The sequence below is a fragment of the Geotrypetes seraphini genome, chromosome 2 (genome assembly GCF_902459505.1).
Source record: "Geotrypetes seraphini chromosome 2, aGeoSer1.1, whole genome shotgun sequence".
Classification (NCBI taxonomy): Eukaryota; Metazoa; Chordata; class Amphibia; order Gymnophiona; family Dermophiidae; genus Geotrypetes; species Geotrypetes seraphini.
Genome location: NC_047085.1, coordinates 43,039,041 through 43,057,360, shown reverse-complemented (window position 1 = coordinate 43,057,360; position 18,320 = coordinate 43,039,041). Strand labels below are relative to the sequence as shown.

At 40.4% G+C, this 18,320-nt stretch overlaps 1 protein-coding gene across 1 annotated transcript in view; it reads left to right on the top strand.

Moving 5' to 3' along the window:
* TBC1D31 (TBC1 domain family member 31) overlaps nucleotides 1-18,320 on the top strand; it is a 199,590-nt gene that overhangs the window by 144,033 nt on the left and 37,237 nt on the right. The window contains exons 15-16 of the mRNA XM_033933010.1: nucleotides 4,079-4,231; nucleotides 7,012-7,147. Coding sequence (XP_033788901.1) covers nucleotides 4,079-4,231; nucleotides 7,012-7,147 — 289 coding nt within the window. The remainder of the gene's footprint in view (nucleotides 1-4,078; nucleotides 4,232-7,011; nucleotides 7,148-18,320) is intronic.

The following is an 18,320-nucleotide window of genomic DNA, read 5'->3' as shown; positions in this document are numbered from 1 at the left end:
CGAAAATAGGCACAATGTAAAGTCATGTAAGCAGGATACAGAGATAAGAAGAGCTGGAACAATCAGCAAGAATAGGCACACTGTAAAGTCATCAATACATGTAAGCAGAGTACAGAGAGGGTTAGAGATATCTTGGTTACAAATCGGATAGAGTATAAAGAGATAGGGCAATAGGAGTTCTTAGGTTACAAATCGGTTGTTCAAGTTTATTTTTACTAGTTTTCTAAAACTTAGATATACATTCAAATTGAGATTTTTTTGGTATATGATTTAACAAGTAAAGGCAGCAGCTCCTCCTTGCAGAACATCCTCACAGCCGAGGGATCATCTGCATCTCTGGTGGACATCCCCAACTCTTCCAGCTCCTCAAAAAAACCCGTAGAAAGGGAGTAGACTGGATCTCCCCCCAAATAATGATCTGTCTTTATTCAGCTGTTGATCCTTCACTAAGAAAGCCATGATTGCCATTCGGTACATGTGATCGGACACACTTTCTGGATTCTCTATATTCCTGTAGACCCAGCCCGTGCGAGGAACTCTCTTCAGCTGTCCTACAAGCTTCAGAAACTGCAGGTAATCAGACAGGTTCTTCTGAGCAGAAACAGTTGTGCAAATTGGATGTTGGTCTGGTCCTTCACGTCTACTTGCGGAGGATCCAGGAGATCAGATCATCTTTTTGTCTTCTAGCGGGTCCTCATAGGGGGGATGGCGCTTCCAAGGCTACCATTGTGGGCTGGATCAAGGAGACTATTGTTTCTACTTATCTTCTTCAAAAAAAGACTGTTCTAGAATTTCTCAAGGCTCATTCCACTCGGGGTCAGGCAGCTTCTTGGGCTGAGTCTTCGCTGGTGCCTCCAGTGGATATTTGTAAGGCGGTGGTCAGGTCTTCTCTACATTCCTTTGTCAGACATTACCGTGTGGACGTTCAGGCGCATCGGGACACAGTGTTCAGTGAGTGTGTTCTGGTGTCGGCCCTTCGGGGGTCCCACCCATGATGGGGACTGGTTTGGTATGTCCCGCTTGTAAGATTAACCTATGCTGGTCTGGAGAGTTGTTAAAAAAGAAGAAATTAGGTTCTTACCTGCTAATTTACTTTCTTTTAGCCTCTCAAGACCAGCATAGGACCCCACCCTGTCTAATGTCGTGCTCTTATGTGCAGATTTTCATTTTTGGGTCGGTTTCTAGTATTTTTCTAGGGCCGGGGAGATTAAGAACAGCGGCTGTCGCTTGGCTGGCATAGCTGGCAAGCAGTGAGGACCTTTGCTATTTGCATTTGTTCCTTTGCATTTTCCAACAGCGTTCCTGTTTTTATTTGTTGATACTCCTGTTTGGATTCCTGTTTGTTTTCTGTATATAGTTCTTTGTTCTGCTTGGCTGTTCGGCAGACTGAAATAATTAGGGAGAGTTCACATGATATGTACAGTTCCAAAGTTTTGTCTCAGTCTCAACTTGCTGGTCAGGATGAGATATATACCTGCTTGTAAGATTAACCTATGCTGGTCTGGAGAGGCTAAAAGAAAGTAAATTAACAAGTAAGAACTTAATTTCTCCTTTCTTCATAAGATAGAGTTCTTGCAGGGGAAGCAGGGTCAATCAGCCACATAATTTCGTGAATGAATATTTGAGTTTCTTGATTTTGGAGATCAACTGAAATACCATAGGTTTGAGGAATAAGAAAATACAGAGCATAGAACCCTTGAAGAACATTACATTTTTTTTTTTGGGGGGGGGGGACGGACGGACGGACGGGTTAGAGGAGAGACTAGGTTTCTGTTCAGAAGATGGGTACTGCATCCTCTGGTATTTTACAGGAAGGAGAAGGACAATTATAAAGGAAGAGACTTAGTAGATATGGGAACAGTTGCATATGAATTATCCACTTGTCAGTTATTATGCTGTGTTATTTCTCCTCATAAAAATGTAAAATGTCCCCATCTCTCCAGATGCAAGATATTATTTTCCTGATAGTCAAAAATAGACAATAGATGATATTACCTGCTCACTAGCATCCCAATTTAAGATTCTAGGAGTAATTCTGGATAACTTTCTTACCCGTGAACCTCAAGTACATTCTGTCAAAACAAAGGTGTGTAGGAATAACATAAAAGGAGTACAATTACTTAGCAGGCACAATTATCACATCGTAATGCCTGGGGTGTGTTTTCTCTACTCCCTCTGGATTTGGGAAGAAATGACTGGACTATATAAACTGTGACACAGATTAATCTGTTTTATTGTAGATAATAAAGATTGCATGCAGAAATATATTTCTCTGGCAACAAATACATCATCAAATAGATTTTAACTGGTAAAATGTACTATTTATTCCTGAGAGTTACTTTGATTGCATTCCCCAAGAAACAATCAGTCACAAAATATCAGCACAAGTGAAAATACATAGCCCACATTGCCAATCGGCACAAGCTTCCATTTTTCCTTTCACAGAGATATTTCTAGATAACCCAAACAATAAAAGTATTCCCAACTTTACTTGTGAATCACTGAGGCCCAGGTAATGAAATAAATCCACTTTCCTCAGCTTCAGCCGTTTTAACAGGGAGCCAAGTCTGCCTAACCAAGATGGTCCAAAATACAAGAAAGGCTTCTCAGCCAGGAAGGTCAGAGTTTATTGGTAGATGGGGTCCAAGTCACAATAAATCTTCTCAAAATGTAGTTCAGAATGTGCTGTAAACACATACATGTGTGCATACATCACAGCTATAACCCTGAGAATACCTGCACATGATGTCTGTATAATTTTATAAAAAGCCATTTCTGGGTATAAAAGAGGCTTTATGTGCTGTTACTGCATGAAATTGAACCTCTCTGACATGATATACTAGAATCTTGCTAACCCAAAAATGGCAGGTGAAAATACCAGGTATACGTAAATCAGATGGGTAATAAATGTCAAAACCTAATGAAATGTGAATCAGGTTTTTGTTTTTGTTTTTTAATTCTTTATTCCTTTTTAATTCTTACAACAAGTGTAATTAAAAACAATACAACAAATTTTCACAAATCACTTGTAATTACAAACATATGTTCTTATAAATATAATGAATATCCCCCCATATTATCAATATTTCCATGTCCATATTATACCTGTTTCCCACCCTAACCCAAATTTATATAAAAAAAACCTGATTCATCTACTTAAATGTTTAATAGATGAATCAGGTTTTTTTATATAAAGATAGAAAAAACAGAAATTTCCAGTTTTAATAAGTTATTCATGTGGGGACAAGAGAGGCAACAATAAATGACACAATATAATGCTCTATTTCAGTGCTTCCCAATCTGAAGATTACAACCCCCAAATGTGGTTGCTAAATTCACAACACTGACACTATCACTAGGCCTCTATAGCATCCTGCAACAATACATAGGAACATAAGCAGTGTCTCTGCTAGGTCAGACCAGGGGTCCATCGTGCCCAGCAGTCCACTCATGTGGACCTGTGTAGCAATCCCTTATCTATACCCCTTTATCCCCTTTTCCTTCAGAAAATTGTCCAATCCCTTCTTGAACCCCAGTACAGTACTCTGTCTTATCATGCCTCTGGAAGCGCATTCCAGGTGTCCACCACCCGTTGGGTGAAGAATAACTTCCTAGCATTGGTTTTGAATCTGTCCTCTTTCAACTTTTCCGAATGCCCTCTCGTTTATGTAGTATTCGAGAGTTTGAAGAATCTGTCCCTCTCCACTTTCTCTATGCCCTTTATGATCTTATAGGTCTCAATCATATCCCCTCTAAGTCTCCTCTTCTCCAGGGAAAAGAGCCCCAGTTTCTCCAATCTTTCAGTGTATGAAAGATTTTCCATACCTTTTATCAAACGTGTCGCTCTCTTCTGAACCCTCTCGAGTATCGCCATATCCTTTTTAAGGTACGGCGACAGGATCGAGCTAGGGTCCATATCATTGTTCCACTAAAATGAGATCATGGTCACATAGTTTGGGAAGCACTGCTTTATATTTGTATAAAGAATAGCAGATTTATTTCACTTTGTTCCTGTAGCCCCTGACCAAAGCATAATTTGAGCTATGTCTTCTTGCTGTACCATTTCTGTTTCATGCAGGCAATTAGCTCATGAAATGGAAGCTGAAGCACAAAAACGAAAAGCAGAAGATGAAGCATGGTACCAAGAACAAAATCTCCTTCAAGAGGCTGAAACTCAGAGGAGAAAGATTTTACAAGAAGAGGAGCGCAAACTAATAGAGCAAAGGCAGAGGTCAGTCACTAGATACCTGGCTTCTCCTAATGTGGGAGTTTCATGCATTCAACATGCCAATAAAGCATAAAGGGGATATTTGCTTCAGTAAACCTCTTAAAATATTATTTTTGAAAGGGATTTAGCTAGACAGCAAAGTAGATACTAGAGCAGACTACTCTGGTAGAAAATTTCCTCCCTCACAGTACTCAAATATATGTAAATTCAGATAGACTAAAATGACATTCTACTGGGGGGATGTTTAGATAGAGAGCATAAATAAGGGCATAAGTAATATGCTTAAAGTATTTTCAAATGCATATGGGGCTCATAACTAAAAAAAAAAAAAAATTCAAAAAGTGGTCTAAGTCGGTACTTGGACGATCAAAAAGATAAATCGTCCAAGTACCGATAATCAAAACTGGTTTTAGACATATCTAAAGAAAACCAAAAAAACTCTGTGGAGTGACGATGTTCCTAAATGGACTTTATTTGAAAGTATCAAAGTTCCAAAGGTACACTAAAATCATCCACATAAAATAATTCCATCCACATAAAAGTAAATCATCCACATAAGAGCCTAGGACCTAGTTTAGCATGGTCTTCGCACGTTCACCATTTTTATAATGCAATTAAGTTTTTCACTCCACTCTGCATTTTGCATAGATACAAATATTTTCTGTTTTCACATTTTTATGACATTTATCACCTTTTCCACCAACTCATTTTTATTAGTGCCATTTACATCACTGTGTCCTTTTATCACATATCTTTCATACTCTTTGCAAGCCAGATATCATTCACAGTTTCACATTTTATCACCACTACTATTCATAACTTACATGCATTCTTAATGTACCCCTCATTATTTATAGGACCCCTGAAGAAGACTTTTTGTCGAAACGCGGACCGTGTTGGGTCCTGTATCCCTAGCGGACTAGGTCTTTTAAGGCTCTTATGTGGATGATTTACTTTTATGTGGATGGAATTATTTTATGTGGATGATTTTAGTGTACCTTTGGAACTTTGATACTTTCAAATAAAGTCCATTTAGGAACATCGTCACTCCACAGAGTTTTTTTGGTTTACTCTGGATTTTCTTCTTTGTGGATATTTCGGGGTCAATTCCTTTCGTTTTTTAGACATATCTAAAACCAGCTTAAGCCTTTACCCTGCCTCTGTATGCCTAGAGCAAAAAGGAGCATTTTTGAAGGAGTGGAAAGGGCGGGAGGTGGGCCGACCTAGACTTAGTTGTCTGACAGCCATAACCAAAAAGGTTTGACGGGTTGCCAGACAGAACTTACATGTTTTGACTTAGACCAAGTCAAAACAGGTATAAGTTCTGAATGGGGCCACTGAGCTGATCGCGACTGCCATGATCAGCTCAGAAACCCAGGCAACCCGTCCCTCCGTACCAGTAACGATCGCAGCAGGAGAGATGCCCAGTCTCTCCTGCCGGACAACCTACCACAAACTGCTCAAAGGCAGGAGAGGTGCCCAATCTCTCCTGCCAGACAACCTTCCTCGCAACAAGAACCACTCAATGGCAGGAGGGAGCCCAAGCTCTCCTGCCGGACAACCTTTCCTGAACCCCGAACTGCTCACCGGCAGGAGGGAGCTCAAGCCCTCCTGCCGGACAACCCCATGAACTCCCTTCCCCCCGACCGAGCCCCCCTGGACCCTTCCCCCCCCCCGAACCTTAATCGCAAGCCGACTGGCTGGGTACTCCCTCCATCCATTCTGCCTTCCTCCGAATGGCGGGCCTGCCCCTTCCCGGTGCATTGTGTGATGCACCGGAGAGGGGCCTAGAGCCTAAGGCCCTTGGGCCAACTGGAATTGAGCCAGTTGCCTAATGCCCCTCCTATGGGCAGGGCCTTAGGCACAAGGGCCAACCTAAGATTTGTCTGTTTCAGTGGAGATCAGTTCCTTTGGTACCAACTGAAGAGGGAGCTGTTCTCCACTGCAAAAGGAGAGGAATCCAGTTTTTGGAGTGATACCCTTCTGCAGATTCACGTCTAATGGGAAGCAACATCTACTGTACAGAATCCTGTGTCTTCTATCTGAAAGAAGATTAGCAAGGTAAGAACCTAACTTTCACTCTGCTATAGCTTGTTGTAAGAATTAAAATGAAGAATTCTATATTTCTTCATGTTCTCAATAGTCAGAGGGCTCCTTTTACAAAGCTGCAGTAGAGGCTGGCGAGGTAAATGCTCCAATGCTCATAGGAATTCTGTGAGTGACAGAGCATTTACCTCGCCAGCCCACAGAAGAAAACTCTACTGTGGCTTTGTCAAAGCCAGTGTATTTTTCTGATTCTGGGAATTTTCATCCTAGGCTGAAGCATGGTTAATAGGGAACTACTACCATCTTTTAAAGATTATTACTGTATTTGAATGCCATATTCACTAAGTAGGATTTCATTATTTAGTTTAAAATGAGGCCTTTTTAATTTGTAATGTGGTATTGGGAAGTAGTATCGCTTCATCTCTATATATGGAGCTTTCTTGCAGTAACATCAAAAGCCAACATCTCACTGTTGTAAGGACCCAATTTTTTTAATGGATGCCATTTCCAAAATCACAACCATTGTGTTAAGTTATTGAAAAAAATAATCAACCATGGTCCTGTTCAAAATATTGCATTGTAAAAACTGAGAGCTTAAATGTTAACCCTTTATTCCCCCCCCCCCCCCCACACACACACTTAAATTATGTTCTGCTTTTAATATAGATGTTGCTTAAAAGCTGGATGTTAACTAAGTCAGGCATATTTCTCCTTGTTACTGTGTTTTGGCTTTGAAGACTAACCTCTGTGAAAAGGGATCTGAGATTGAAGGAGCTTGAGTTGCTGGACAAGGCAAGAAGGCGGTTTCTTAATCATCAGCAAAATCAGCAAAAAATGGAACTCAGGAGGATGGATGATGAAATTGAAAGAAAGGTTTGGAAAAGCTTGTTTAATTGTATAGTTTATGTTCTATATTTTATACAGATGGACTCGAAAAACTTCTGTTTTAAGTGTCAATAAATCTGACAGCTAATATAGCCAGTGAGATGTTTCCCTTTATTTTCATGTAATTATTTGGGCCATTTATAATATGTATCAGGCTTTACCTGCAGCAAGATATGTGTATGTGCATGCCCACGAAAAATCCTTAGCCCTGTCCGTTTTATAATTACATCCTTTCTTATCTTATGGTATTATCATGGCAAGTTCTTATGCTTTGAATGCCTTATATGTCTTGTTTCATGCATGTGATTAAATCTTGTCCTGACAAGTTCCACTGCTGTAATACAGTGGGCATCTTTTAAATAAGTATTAATTTTGTAAAAATGTTGCTACACATATTTCTGCTGTTGAAATGACAAGAGTGCCTATGCATTGGATTTCAGAATTTATTTCTCACTTTTCTAAACCCAGCTCAAGTTGATTGATTCAGGTAATACAAGTATTTTTTTTCGCTTAGGCTTAGTTTTACTAACCTATGTTAATTTCAAACAAAGCAGCACCTGGCATTTATGGAATCCCTGAATCGCTGCTCAAACCAGTCCCAAGAGCCACACTGACAGCACTATGCCAGAAGATCCGGAGGACCTGCATATGGCCAAAGGACTGGAAAAGATCCATTTTTATCCCACTGCTGAAGAAAGGCAACGACAGGGACTGTACTTTAGAACAATCACCCTTATCTCCCACGCCAACAAGGTGCTTCGAAAGATCCTCCAGATGCACTTGGGCAACATCCTTGATCAAGAATTTCCTGATGCCCAAGCTGGATTCCGTAAGGGCAGAGGGACCTGTGATCACATTGCAAACTTGAGGTGGATCATAGAAAAGGCCAGGGAATAGCAGTTAAGGACTACCTGTGCTTCATTGATTATACCAAGGCTTTTGACTGCGTTGAGCATGACAAGCTTTGGGAAGCACTGAGTGAGGTAAGACTGCCAGCGCACCTGGTCAGGTTAATTAGATTATTCTACTACAATCAAGAAGCTACAGTGTGAACCAGGTATGGAGATACAGAATGGTTCAAGATCAAAAATGATACAAGGATGTATCCCTCTCCTTTTCTTTTCAACCTCTATTCAGAAGTAATCATGAGGAAGCTGGACTTAGATGATTCGAGTGTTGGGGTGAAAAAAGGCGGAAGAACCATCAACAATCTGAGATAAGCAGATGATACTAACCTGCTGGCAGAGAGTGAGAAGGACCTCAAGAAGTTGATCTTGAAGCTGAAAGAAGAAAGCGAGAAAATGGGATTTTACCTAAACATCAAGAAAACAAAAATTAATATAATGTTTTGCAAGCTCTTTTGAAAGCTAAAGGTAAATATAATGAATTAACTTCAAAAATGATAAGAAGAGATTTGTTTTCCAAGCAAACAATGTATTATGGAAGCTCTAATAAGGCGGGGAGACTATTAGCAAATTATCTTAAAGCAAAAAAAAGAAAAACTAATATTAATGGAATAAAAGATGAGAATGGTATAATAACAAATCAAACAAATATAATATTAAAACAATTTTTAAAATTTTATAAGGACCTATATTCGTCCGAGCCTTATTTGGAGAGACAAAAAGACGGGAAAAATTTTTTAGATTTAATTAATGGACCTAAGGTTCCTGATCATATAAAACGGAGTTTAGATGAACCTATATCATTAAAAGAATTAGAAACAGCATTGAAGTCTCTTAGAGTTGGATCCGCTCCAGGTGGTGATGGTTATACAGTAGAATTTTATAAAACATTTCAAAATATCCTTTCCCCACATTTATTAAATTTATATCAGACACAACTTATAAAAGGTAATATTAAAGGTACTATGGCTGAATCAATAATAATTGTTTTGCCTAAGCCAAATAAAGATCCTACTTTGGTTTCAAACTACAGGCCTATATCTTTGATAAATGTTGATAATAAACTTTTGGCGAAAATTTTGGCTTTGAGATTAGCCAAAGCTCTCCCACATATTATAGATATGCATCAAACAGGTTTCGTTGCTAAAAGACATTCCTCTAATAACTCTAGACTATTATTTCACATGCTAAACTTATCAAAAAAATTGAATGAACCGGCTTTTACAGTTTCATTAGATGCTGAAAAAGCATTTGATAGGGTAGAATGGAATTTTATGTATCAAGCTTTAGAATGGTTTGATATAGGTTCTGGATTTATACAAATGGTAAAAACATTGTATAGCTTCCCAATTGCAAGACTAAATATTAATAATAAGATATCTGATGGTTTTCAATTACAAAGGGGAGTTAGACAAGGCTGTCCTTTGTCTCCTTTGTTGTTTGATGTTGTATTAGAACCCTTATTGTTAGCAATACAGCAAACGAAGGAGATACAAGGTATTCCATATTCAGATATGGAATATAAAATTTCGGCTTATGCTGATGATATTTTGCTTTATTTGAGAAATCCAGAGTCAACCTTATCTTCTCTATTGGAATTAATTGATAAGTTTGGTAAATTTTCAGGTTATAAAATTAATTGGAATAAATCTGAAATTATACCCTTGAATGTTCATTGTGTAAAAGGATTATTTGATACTTTTCCATTCATATGGAAAGAAGAAGGATTTAAATATCTTGGCATTCAAGTTAAAAATACAATTGAAGATACTGTAAAAGAAAATGAAAAATATGTATTAAAAAAAGTTACGGAGTTATGTGAACAATGGAACCCATTAAATATTTCTTGGTGGGGAAGAGTTCAAACTATTAAAATGATGATATCGCCTGTGGTTTGCTATCAAATGAGTATGATACCTATTTATTTTCAGGGGTCCTTTTATAAAAAACTTAATAGTATTTTAACAAAATTTCTTTGGCTTGGTAAAACACCTAGAATAGCTTTAGTAACTTTACAAAAATCAATTAAGGAGGGAGGGGTAAATTTTCCAAATTTCTATAGGTACCATCAAGCCTATATTTTACGTCAGGGTATGTATTGGATCCTCCCAGCACTTATAGATAATGCACCAGATTGGTTGTATTTAGAATGGCGCCTTATGTTTCCCCTAAATTTAGTTCACCTTCCAAGTATTAATATACCTAGAAGATACAGAGAAAATAAAATAATAATGGATACTTGGAAAACGTTAAGATTTATTGATAAATTAACACCTATCCCAATATACAAATCAACTAATCAATCTATATGGATAAACTCCAAGATCAAAATTGGCGGAGCTCAAATCCTTTGGAAGAACTGGATTATTGCAGGCATTAGATCTTTAGACGATGTTATTTCAGAAGGTAAACTGCTGGATTTTTCACAATTGCAACATAGATTTGGTCTTAATAAAACACAAAGTTTTAAATGGTTGCAATTGAAGCAGGCCATTCAGGTAGGGTTCCCTGAATGGAAAACATTGAACAATCAATATAGTTTAAAATTCTTATGCTTTAAAGCAGACTTCCTAGGACATCAAGCCGCATTGTGGTATAAATTAATATCTGAATATTTGAATAAAAAACCAAAAAATGGTCTAAGAGACATTTGGAGCATTGAGATTGGACATCAAATTAATGCATCTCAATGGCCACTAATTTGGTCTTGGAGAATGGGATGTACAGTGTCAGCATCTATGAGACAAACATGGTTCTTTTTACTACATAGAGCTTTTTGGACCCCAACACGTTTACAAAAATTAGACAATTCTAAGTCCAATAAATGCTGGCATTGTAATCTAGAACCAGGGACATTAGATCATTTATTATATCATTGTCCCTATATTAAAACTTTTTGGAATTCAATTTGGCCACAAATTAACAAATTAATGGAAAATCATATTGCAATATCGTATGATACAATTTTATTTGGAATGTTGATGAGAAAAAAAAGTCAAATTTCACCAGAAAATAATAAGCTTTTATTAATTATGACAGGGGTTGCCATTCAACATATAACTAATAACTGGAAAAATTATAACAACCTAAATTATACATTTTGGTGGAATACAATATGTCACATTTTTAAAATGGAAAGAACAATAGCAATACAAAGAGGGACATATACTAAATTTAAAAAAATATGGGGGCCATTGACAAAATACTATAATGAATAAATAATATAATATTTTGTTTGTTTTTTTTTTCTTCTTTTCAGGAATTTTTTTTATGACACACATAGAGGGGGGTAAGGAAAGTAATTTATACATAATAAGTTATAATATATTATACAAAATGTAACATATGAATAAAAGGTAAAAAAAGGATGGGGGGAGGGAAATGGGACAAAATTTGTTTAGAATATATTGTATTATATATAAAAATGGTATTGAATATTTATCAATTGTATTCTAATATGTTGTATAATTTTTATAAAATTTGAAAATTAAAAATTTTATATTAAAGTAATGAAAGGGTGGGGGGAGGGTGAGGGGGAAAATCAAATTTAAATATATAATGTATTAGATATAAAAGTGATACTATGCATTTATCAATTATATTATATTATTATGTACACTTTATGTAAAATTTGAAAATAAAAAATAATGGAAAAAAAAAAAAAGAAAACAAAAATTATGACTACCGCCAGCAAGAAAGGAGGAAAAATCCATAGTCTGTTATTGAAAGAGACATGGGGAAACTCATTGCTTGCCCTGGATTGGTAGCATGGAATATTGCTACTCCTTGGGTTTGGGCCAGGTACTAGTGGCCTAGATTGACCGCCGTGAGAACGAACTGCTGGGTTTGATGGACCATTGGCCTGATACAGTAAGGCTATTCTTATGGTGTGTGCTTGCTGTCTGCTACCTTCCCCTTGCACCCTGATATGAGTGTTCTGGTCTCGTAGCAGTTTGAATTTCCGGAGGGTGCTCTGAAAATTTCTAGAGGTATGTCACGCTGGTATCCTCTGGCACAGGAGTGTCAGCAGCTTTTGGGTCAGTCCATGGTAGATTCTTTGGTGGCGCAGGTAGCTAAACACATCTCTCTCTCCAGTGTGGGTGTTGTAGTGTTAGAGGGTATGCAGGACCACAGTGTGGATGTGCTCCTCAGGAAACTTTGACACAGCTGCTTTAGGCATTAAAGCTGCTTCAGCGACATCTTTGTTGCATGCGCCTTTCACTCTCAATTGCGCACCCTGGAGAGTGAGGCGGTGGTTCCTCCTCAACCTCTTTTTGGCGGGGACAGATTATATGGTGGATGCATTGTATGACATTATGGGAATTTAGCAAAGGTGTCAGCGTACTTCATCTCTGCCCGCAGAATGCTTTGGTTCAGATAGTGGGCTGGTGATGCCACTTTCAAGGCCCCACTTGGAGTATTGTGTTCAGTTTTGGAGACCGTATTTGGCGAAGGACGTAAGAAGACTTGAAGCGGTCCAGAGGAGGGCGACAAAAATGATAGGAGGCTTGCGCCAGAAGATGTATGAGGAGAGACTGGAAGCCCTGAATATGTATACCCTAGAACAGTGTTCTTCAACCTTTTTACACCCGTGGACCGGCAAAAATAAAAGAATTATTTTGTGGACCGGCAAACTACTAGGACTAAAATTTAAAAACCCCGTTTACGCCCCATCTCTGCGAGCTCGGTCCCCGCAAACCATCTGATCCCATCTGCACAAGCCGCAATTATGATTTTATATTGAACGTATTTTATTAAAGTATAAAAAGAAACAATATTCTGAACAATTGTGATTTTATAAATACAAATATACAGAGCACGGACCAACAAAACCCCTGTCTCCCCTCCCCTTCACATATATCCCCTCTGCTATCAAAAAAACTGAACAAGCCAAGTTATTATAGAATGCTACATAGAAATATCATGCTAACAGAATACTGCAGTCCCCAGTTATGTCTCTAGCAGGATATATAATTCAAATCTGATATATTCTAATGACAAAATAGAAATAAAATTATTTTTTTCTACCTTTTGTTGTCTCTGGTTTCTGCTTTTATCTTCTTTTCACTCTTTTCCTTCCAGCATCTGCCCGTTCCATCCAATGTCTGCCCTCTCCCCCTTCCATATGTATCTGACTTCTTTCTATGCCCCTCTTCCTTGTCCATCCTCCTCTCTCCTTTTTACATCATTCATTCCAGCTTCACTGCCTTCTTCATTTTTATCTCTCCTACACCAGATCTAGCATCTTTATCCCTCTCTCATTTCTCTACTGACCCCCTTTCCAGCATCAATGTCTCTCTACTTTCTCTTTCCTCTCTCTCACCTTTCTCTCATCTGATCTCTCCATTCCACCATGACCCCCTTCCCCTCCTGTAATCTCCCTGCCAGCTGTTTCCTTCCTTTTTTCTTTCTCCCTACCCTCCTTCCTTTTTTTCCTTCTCCCTTCCCTCCTCCCTCTATCCAACATTAACTCTCTTCCCATCCCTTTCCCTCCTCCCTCCCAGCAGCATCTCTCCTTCTTCTCCCTTCCCTCCTCCCTCTATCCAACATTAACTCTCTTCCCATCCCTTTCCCTCCTCCCCTCCCAGCAGCATCTCTCCTTCTTCTCCCTTCCCTCCTCCCTCTATCCAACAGTAACTCTCTTCCCATCCCTTTCCCTCCTCCCCTCCCAGCAGCATCTCTCCTTCTTCTCCCTTCCCTCCTCCCTCTATCCAACAGTAACTCTCTTCCCATCCCTTTCCCTCCTCCCCTCCCAGCAGCATCTCTCCTTCTCCCTTCCCTCCTCCCTCTATCCAACAGTAACTCTCTTCCCATCCCTTTCCCTCCTCCCCTCCCAGCAGCATCTCTCCTTCTTCTCCCTTCCCTCCTCCCTCTATCCAACATTAACTCTCTTCCCATACCTTTCCCTCCTCCCCTCCCAGCAGCATCTCTCCTTCTAACTCCCTTCAAGTCCAGTAACAGCTCTCCCTTTTCCAGACCTTCCCAGCCTCCTACAGTGGCTTCCTCCCCTTCCAGCAGCTCTCGGTACTTGCCTGCAGGAAGTTGCCGGTAAATCACTTCCCTGACAAATTGGAGAGCTGATGGGAGGGGAGACAGCCACTGTGAAGGCTCCCCAGGATCTTGTTCGCACACGCTGACCATCTCCCTCCACCTGCACCTGAATTTGCAGCTCTCTCCAGTCTAATCGCAACTTCCCCGCGGCCCTCTTCAGCAACTCGGCAGGGGTGGCAATCAAGACACGCTGCCGACGTCGGGACCTTCACTCTCTGAGTCCCGCCTATTTTGTTTCAACTTCCTGTTTCCGAACAGGCGAGACTCAGAGAGGGAAGGCCCCGACATTGGCAGCCTATCTTGATCGCCTGAGGCTGGGAGGAACATTAGTCAGCAGGAACCGCAGTAGGGAGGAACCGCAGTCGGCAGGAAATTTAACTGCCGACTTGATCTCGCCGGCCCTGCGCAGACCGGCAGAAATTTTCTGCGGACCGACACCAGTCCGCGGACCGGCGGATGAAGAACTGTGCCCTAGAGGAAAGGAGAGACAGGGGAGATATGATTCAGACGTTCAAATATTTGAAGGGTATTAACATAGAGCAAAATCTTTTCCAGTGAAAGGAAAATGGTAAAACCAGAGGACATAATTTGAGGTTGAGGGGTGGTAGATTCAAAGGCAATGTTAGGAAATTCTACTTTACGGAGAGGGTGGTGGATGCCTGGAATGCACTCCCGGGAGAGGTGGTGGAGAGTAAAACTATGACTGAGTTCAAAGAAGCATGGGATGAACACAGAGGATCTAGAATCAGAAAATAATATTAAAAATTGAACTAAGGCCAGTTCTGGGCAGACTTGCATGGTCTGTGTCTGTATATGGCCGTTTGGTGGAGGATGGGCTGGGGAGGGCTTCAATGACTGGGAGGGTGTAGATGGGCTGGAGTAGGTTTTAACGGAGATTTTGGCAGTTGGAACCCAAGCACAGTACCGGGTAGAGCTTTGGATTCTTGCCCAGAAGTAGCTAAGAAGAAAAAAAATTTAATTGAATCAGGTTGGGCAGACTGGATGGACCATTCGGGTCTTTATCTGCCGTCATCTACTATGTTACTATGTTACTTTGGCTAGACTGCCTTTTCAGGAGCAGTTATTGTTTAGCAAAGGTCTGGACCACCTCATGGATTCTGGGATGGGCCGTTGCCCTAAGACTCTGCCTGATAGCAGACCCAGACCCTCCTGGAGTTCTGGTTGTTCTAATTTCATGGCTCACAGCAATCCCAACCGCATGCAAGTGCCACATCACAGATATTTTCACAGGGCTACCGATGATGGTATAATGGCTACAGGCATTCTCAGCCTTCCACCTCCAGTTCTGCACCACCTGCTGAAGAGGCACAATGGCGCCAGGCCAAGGGATGATCCTCTTCATATAGGGGGCTGGCTCTCAGTCTTTCTTCCCACTTAGATGCGCATTACATCTAGCAAGTATGTCTTGGACTTTCTTCGGTTGGGCTACAAGTTGGAATTTGCCCGGCCTCTACCAGATTGATTCATGGACTCATCCAGTCCTGTATTACCCGAAAACAAGCATTAAGATCGAACAAGGTTTCATCATACAATTTATCCACAGGGACCAGGAACTGGATGTCATTAGCATAAAGATGAAATTTAATACCCAAATTTCACAGTTTCTTACACAACGGTGACAGATTAATATTAAACAAAACTGCAGACAGAGCAGACCCCTGATGAGTACCACAATTTAATGTAGACCAAACCAATTGTTTCTGTCCTACCTCAATGCAAAATAGCCTATTCCAAAAATGATCGGAACCAGTCCAAGACTGTTCCAACAATGCCCATGGCATGCAATCTCGCCAACAGAATTTGATGGTATTATATACACTGTATGCACTCCAAGGATTTATGTACTCAAAAAAATCCAAATTAATATATTAAACAGAATAGTAATTACAATACTGTATTCTGAAAATATATGCAGGTACACATGGCTGTCAGTCAGCCCTATCTCCCTAGTCCAGCATCTTCCTATGTGAACAGTAATGTTCAGCAGTAGAGAATGACACGAGGAAAAATCTGGCCCCGTCACCGGACCACCATCTCCTTCACTGCCCCGTCCCCGCATCATCCACCCTTCCCTCTCACCACCTCGCCGCCCTTCAGCCCGAGAATCTCCCTCCCTCCCCCTTATGTTTGCTGCACATTAGTAAAGAATTGAAACTTAAGGGCGTGAAGGCGCGCGGTCACCGGAAGTTGCGTCAGGAGAAGCTTCCACCCACACACACGCGACTGCAGGCAGGCAGGCTTTTCCGGCTTCAGTAAGTTTTTTACGAAAGTGCCGTGAAGATAAGAGGGAGGGAGATAGATTTGGCCATAGGGAGGGAAGGGGCCGCGTGCGATCGGTGAATGCGCATCTTCCGTCCCTTAACTGCAGGGACAAGGCCATTCACTGCTCCACTGGGTGGTGGATGGCCTTGTCCCCGTGCCCGCAGTGAGCACTTCTCCCCCCCACCCCCACCATTTCGGCGGGTTACTCGCGGCTACTCGCAGGTAACTGCCACCGTGTTATTCTCTATTCAGCAGTACCTTAATAGAAAATGAGATTACTGGCAAGTGACAACCATAAAATAATTTACCTATCAATACTTTTGGAAGGTTGCCAAATAGCCACCAGGTTTCAGTTGTGTTATTCTTTAATTTACTATTGAATTACCAAACATTAGGTACAGCTAATAAAAATAATATCAAGCAGGTAAAGTTCAAGTATGGTTAGACGACCTGATTCAACAACCTGCATCTTATTGCACCTTTAGAAAATTGGTTAAGACCTATTTGTTCAAAAAATCCATTACTTGACTGATGACTATGTCATAGTTTCTTATTGTATTGTTCACTATTGAAATATTATACTGCTTTTCTGTGTGCTTTATATTATCACTGGAATGTCCAGTCCTCTTATTCTGTGAACTGCCTAGAACTTTTTGGGTGTTGGCGGTATAGAAAAATAATGTTATTATTATTATTATACATAATGGGTAGACTAGGAGTCTGCGAACCAGGGAAGCCAGGGTTCAAATCTCATGGATACTCCTTGAGATTTTGGACAAATAACTTAACTCTCCATTGCCTCAGATAAAAAAAAAACAAACCCTTAAATTGTAATCCCTCTAGTTATAGAAAAATACCTATTGTACTTGAATGTAATTTGCCTTCAGCTATTACTGAGAAAGGTGTGGTGTAAATCTAAAATCCAATACCAGGCATAGTGTGAAATAATACAAAACACTACATTTGTCATCCAAGACCTACAGAGCAATTCTATAGCCAAGGAAGCCAAAGGAGCCAAGGAGGCCAAAGGAGCCAAGGAGGCCAAAAACATTAAGCTGTTCTTTCGATACATTAAGGGGAAACAACCTGCGAAGGAAGCAGGGAGGCCACTAGATAACCAGGGAATAAAGGGAGTACTAAATGAAGACAAAGCCATCGCCGATAAACTGAACGCATTTTTTGCATCTGTATTTACCGAAGAGGATATATCCAATATACCGGAAGCCGACAGGCTTTACACAGGAAATGAAGACAGGAAACTAACAGGGAAGATGGTCAGTATAGAGGAGGTATGCAGACAGATTGATAGGCTTAAAAGCAATAAATCCCTGGGACCGGATAGCATCCATCCAAGGGTAATCAAGGAACTGAAAGGGGTTATAGCTGAGCTGCTCCAACTAATAGCAAATCTGTCGATCAAATCGGGAAAGATTCCGGAAGACTGGAAAGTGGCGAATGTTACGCCGATCTTCAAGAAAGGCTCGAAGGGAGATCCGGGATACTACAGACCGGTGAGTCTGACTTCGGTACTGGGAAAGATGGTAGAGGTGCTGATAAAGGACCGCATCATTGATCACCTTCACGGACACAAACTGATGAGGACCAGCCAGCACAGCTTCAGCAAAGGAAGATCTTGCTTGACAAACTTACTACACTTCTTTGAAGGAGTAAATGGGCAGATAGACAAGGGTTATCTGGTCGACATCGTCTATCTAGATTTTCAGAAGGCGTTCGACAAGGTTCCGCATGAACGTCTACTTCGAAAAATTGCGAGCCATGGAATCAAGGGTGATATACTCATATGCACGAATATAGGATGTCCGGTGCTATACTCGGAGAGAGCCCCCAGGAAAGAGTCTTGGGAATACTTGTAGACAAGTCACTGAAGCCATCCGTGCAATGCACGGGGTTAGTGAAAAGGG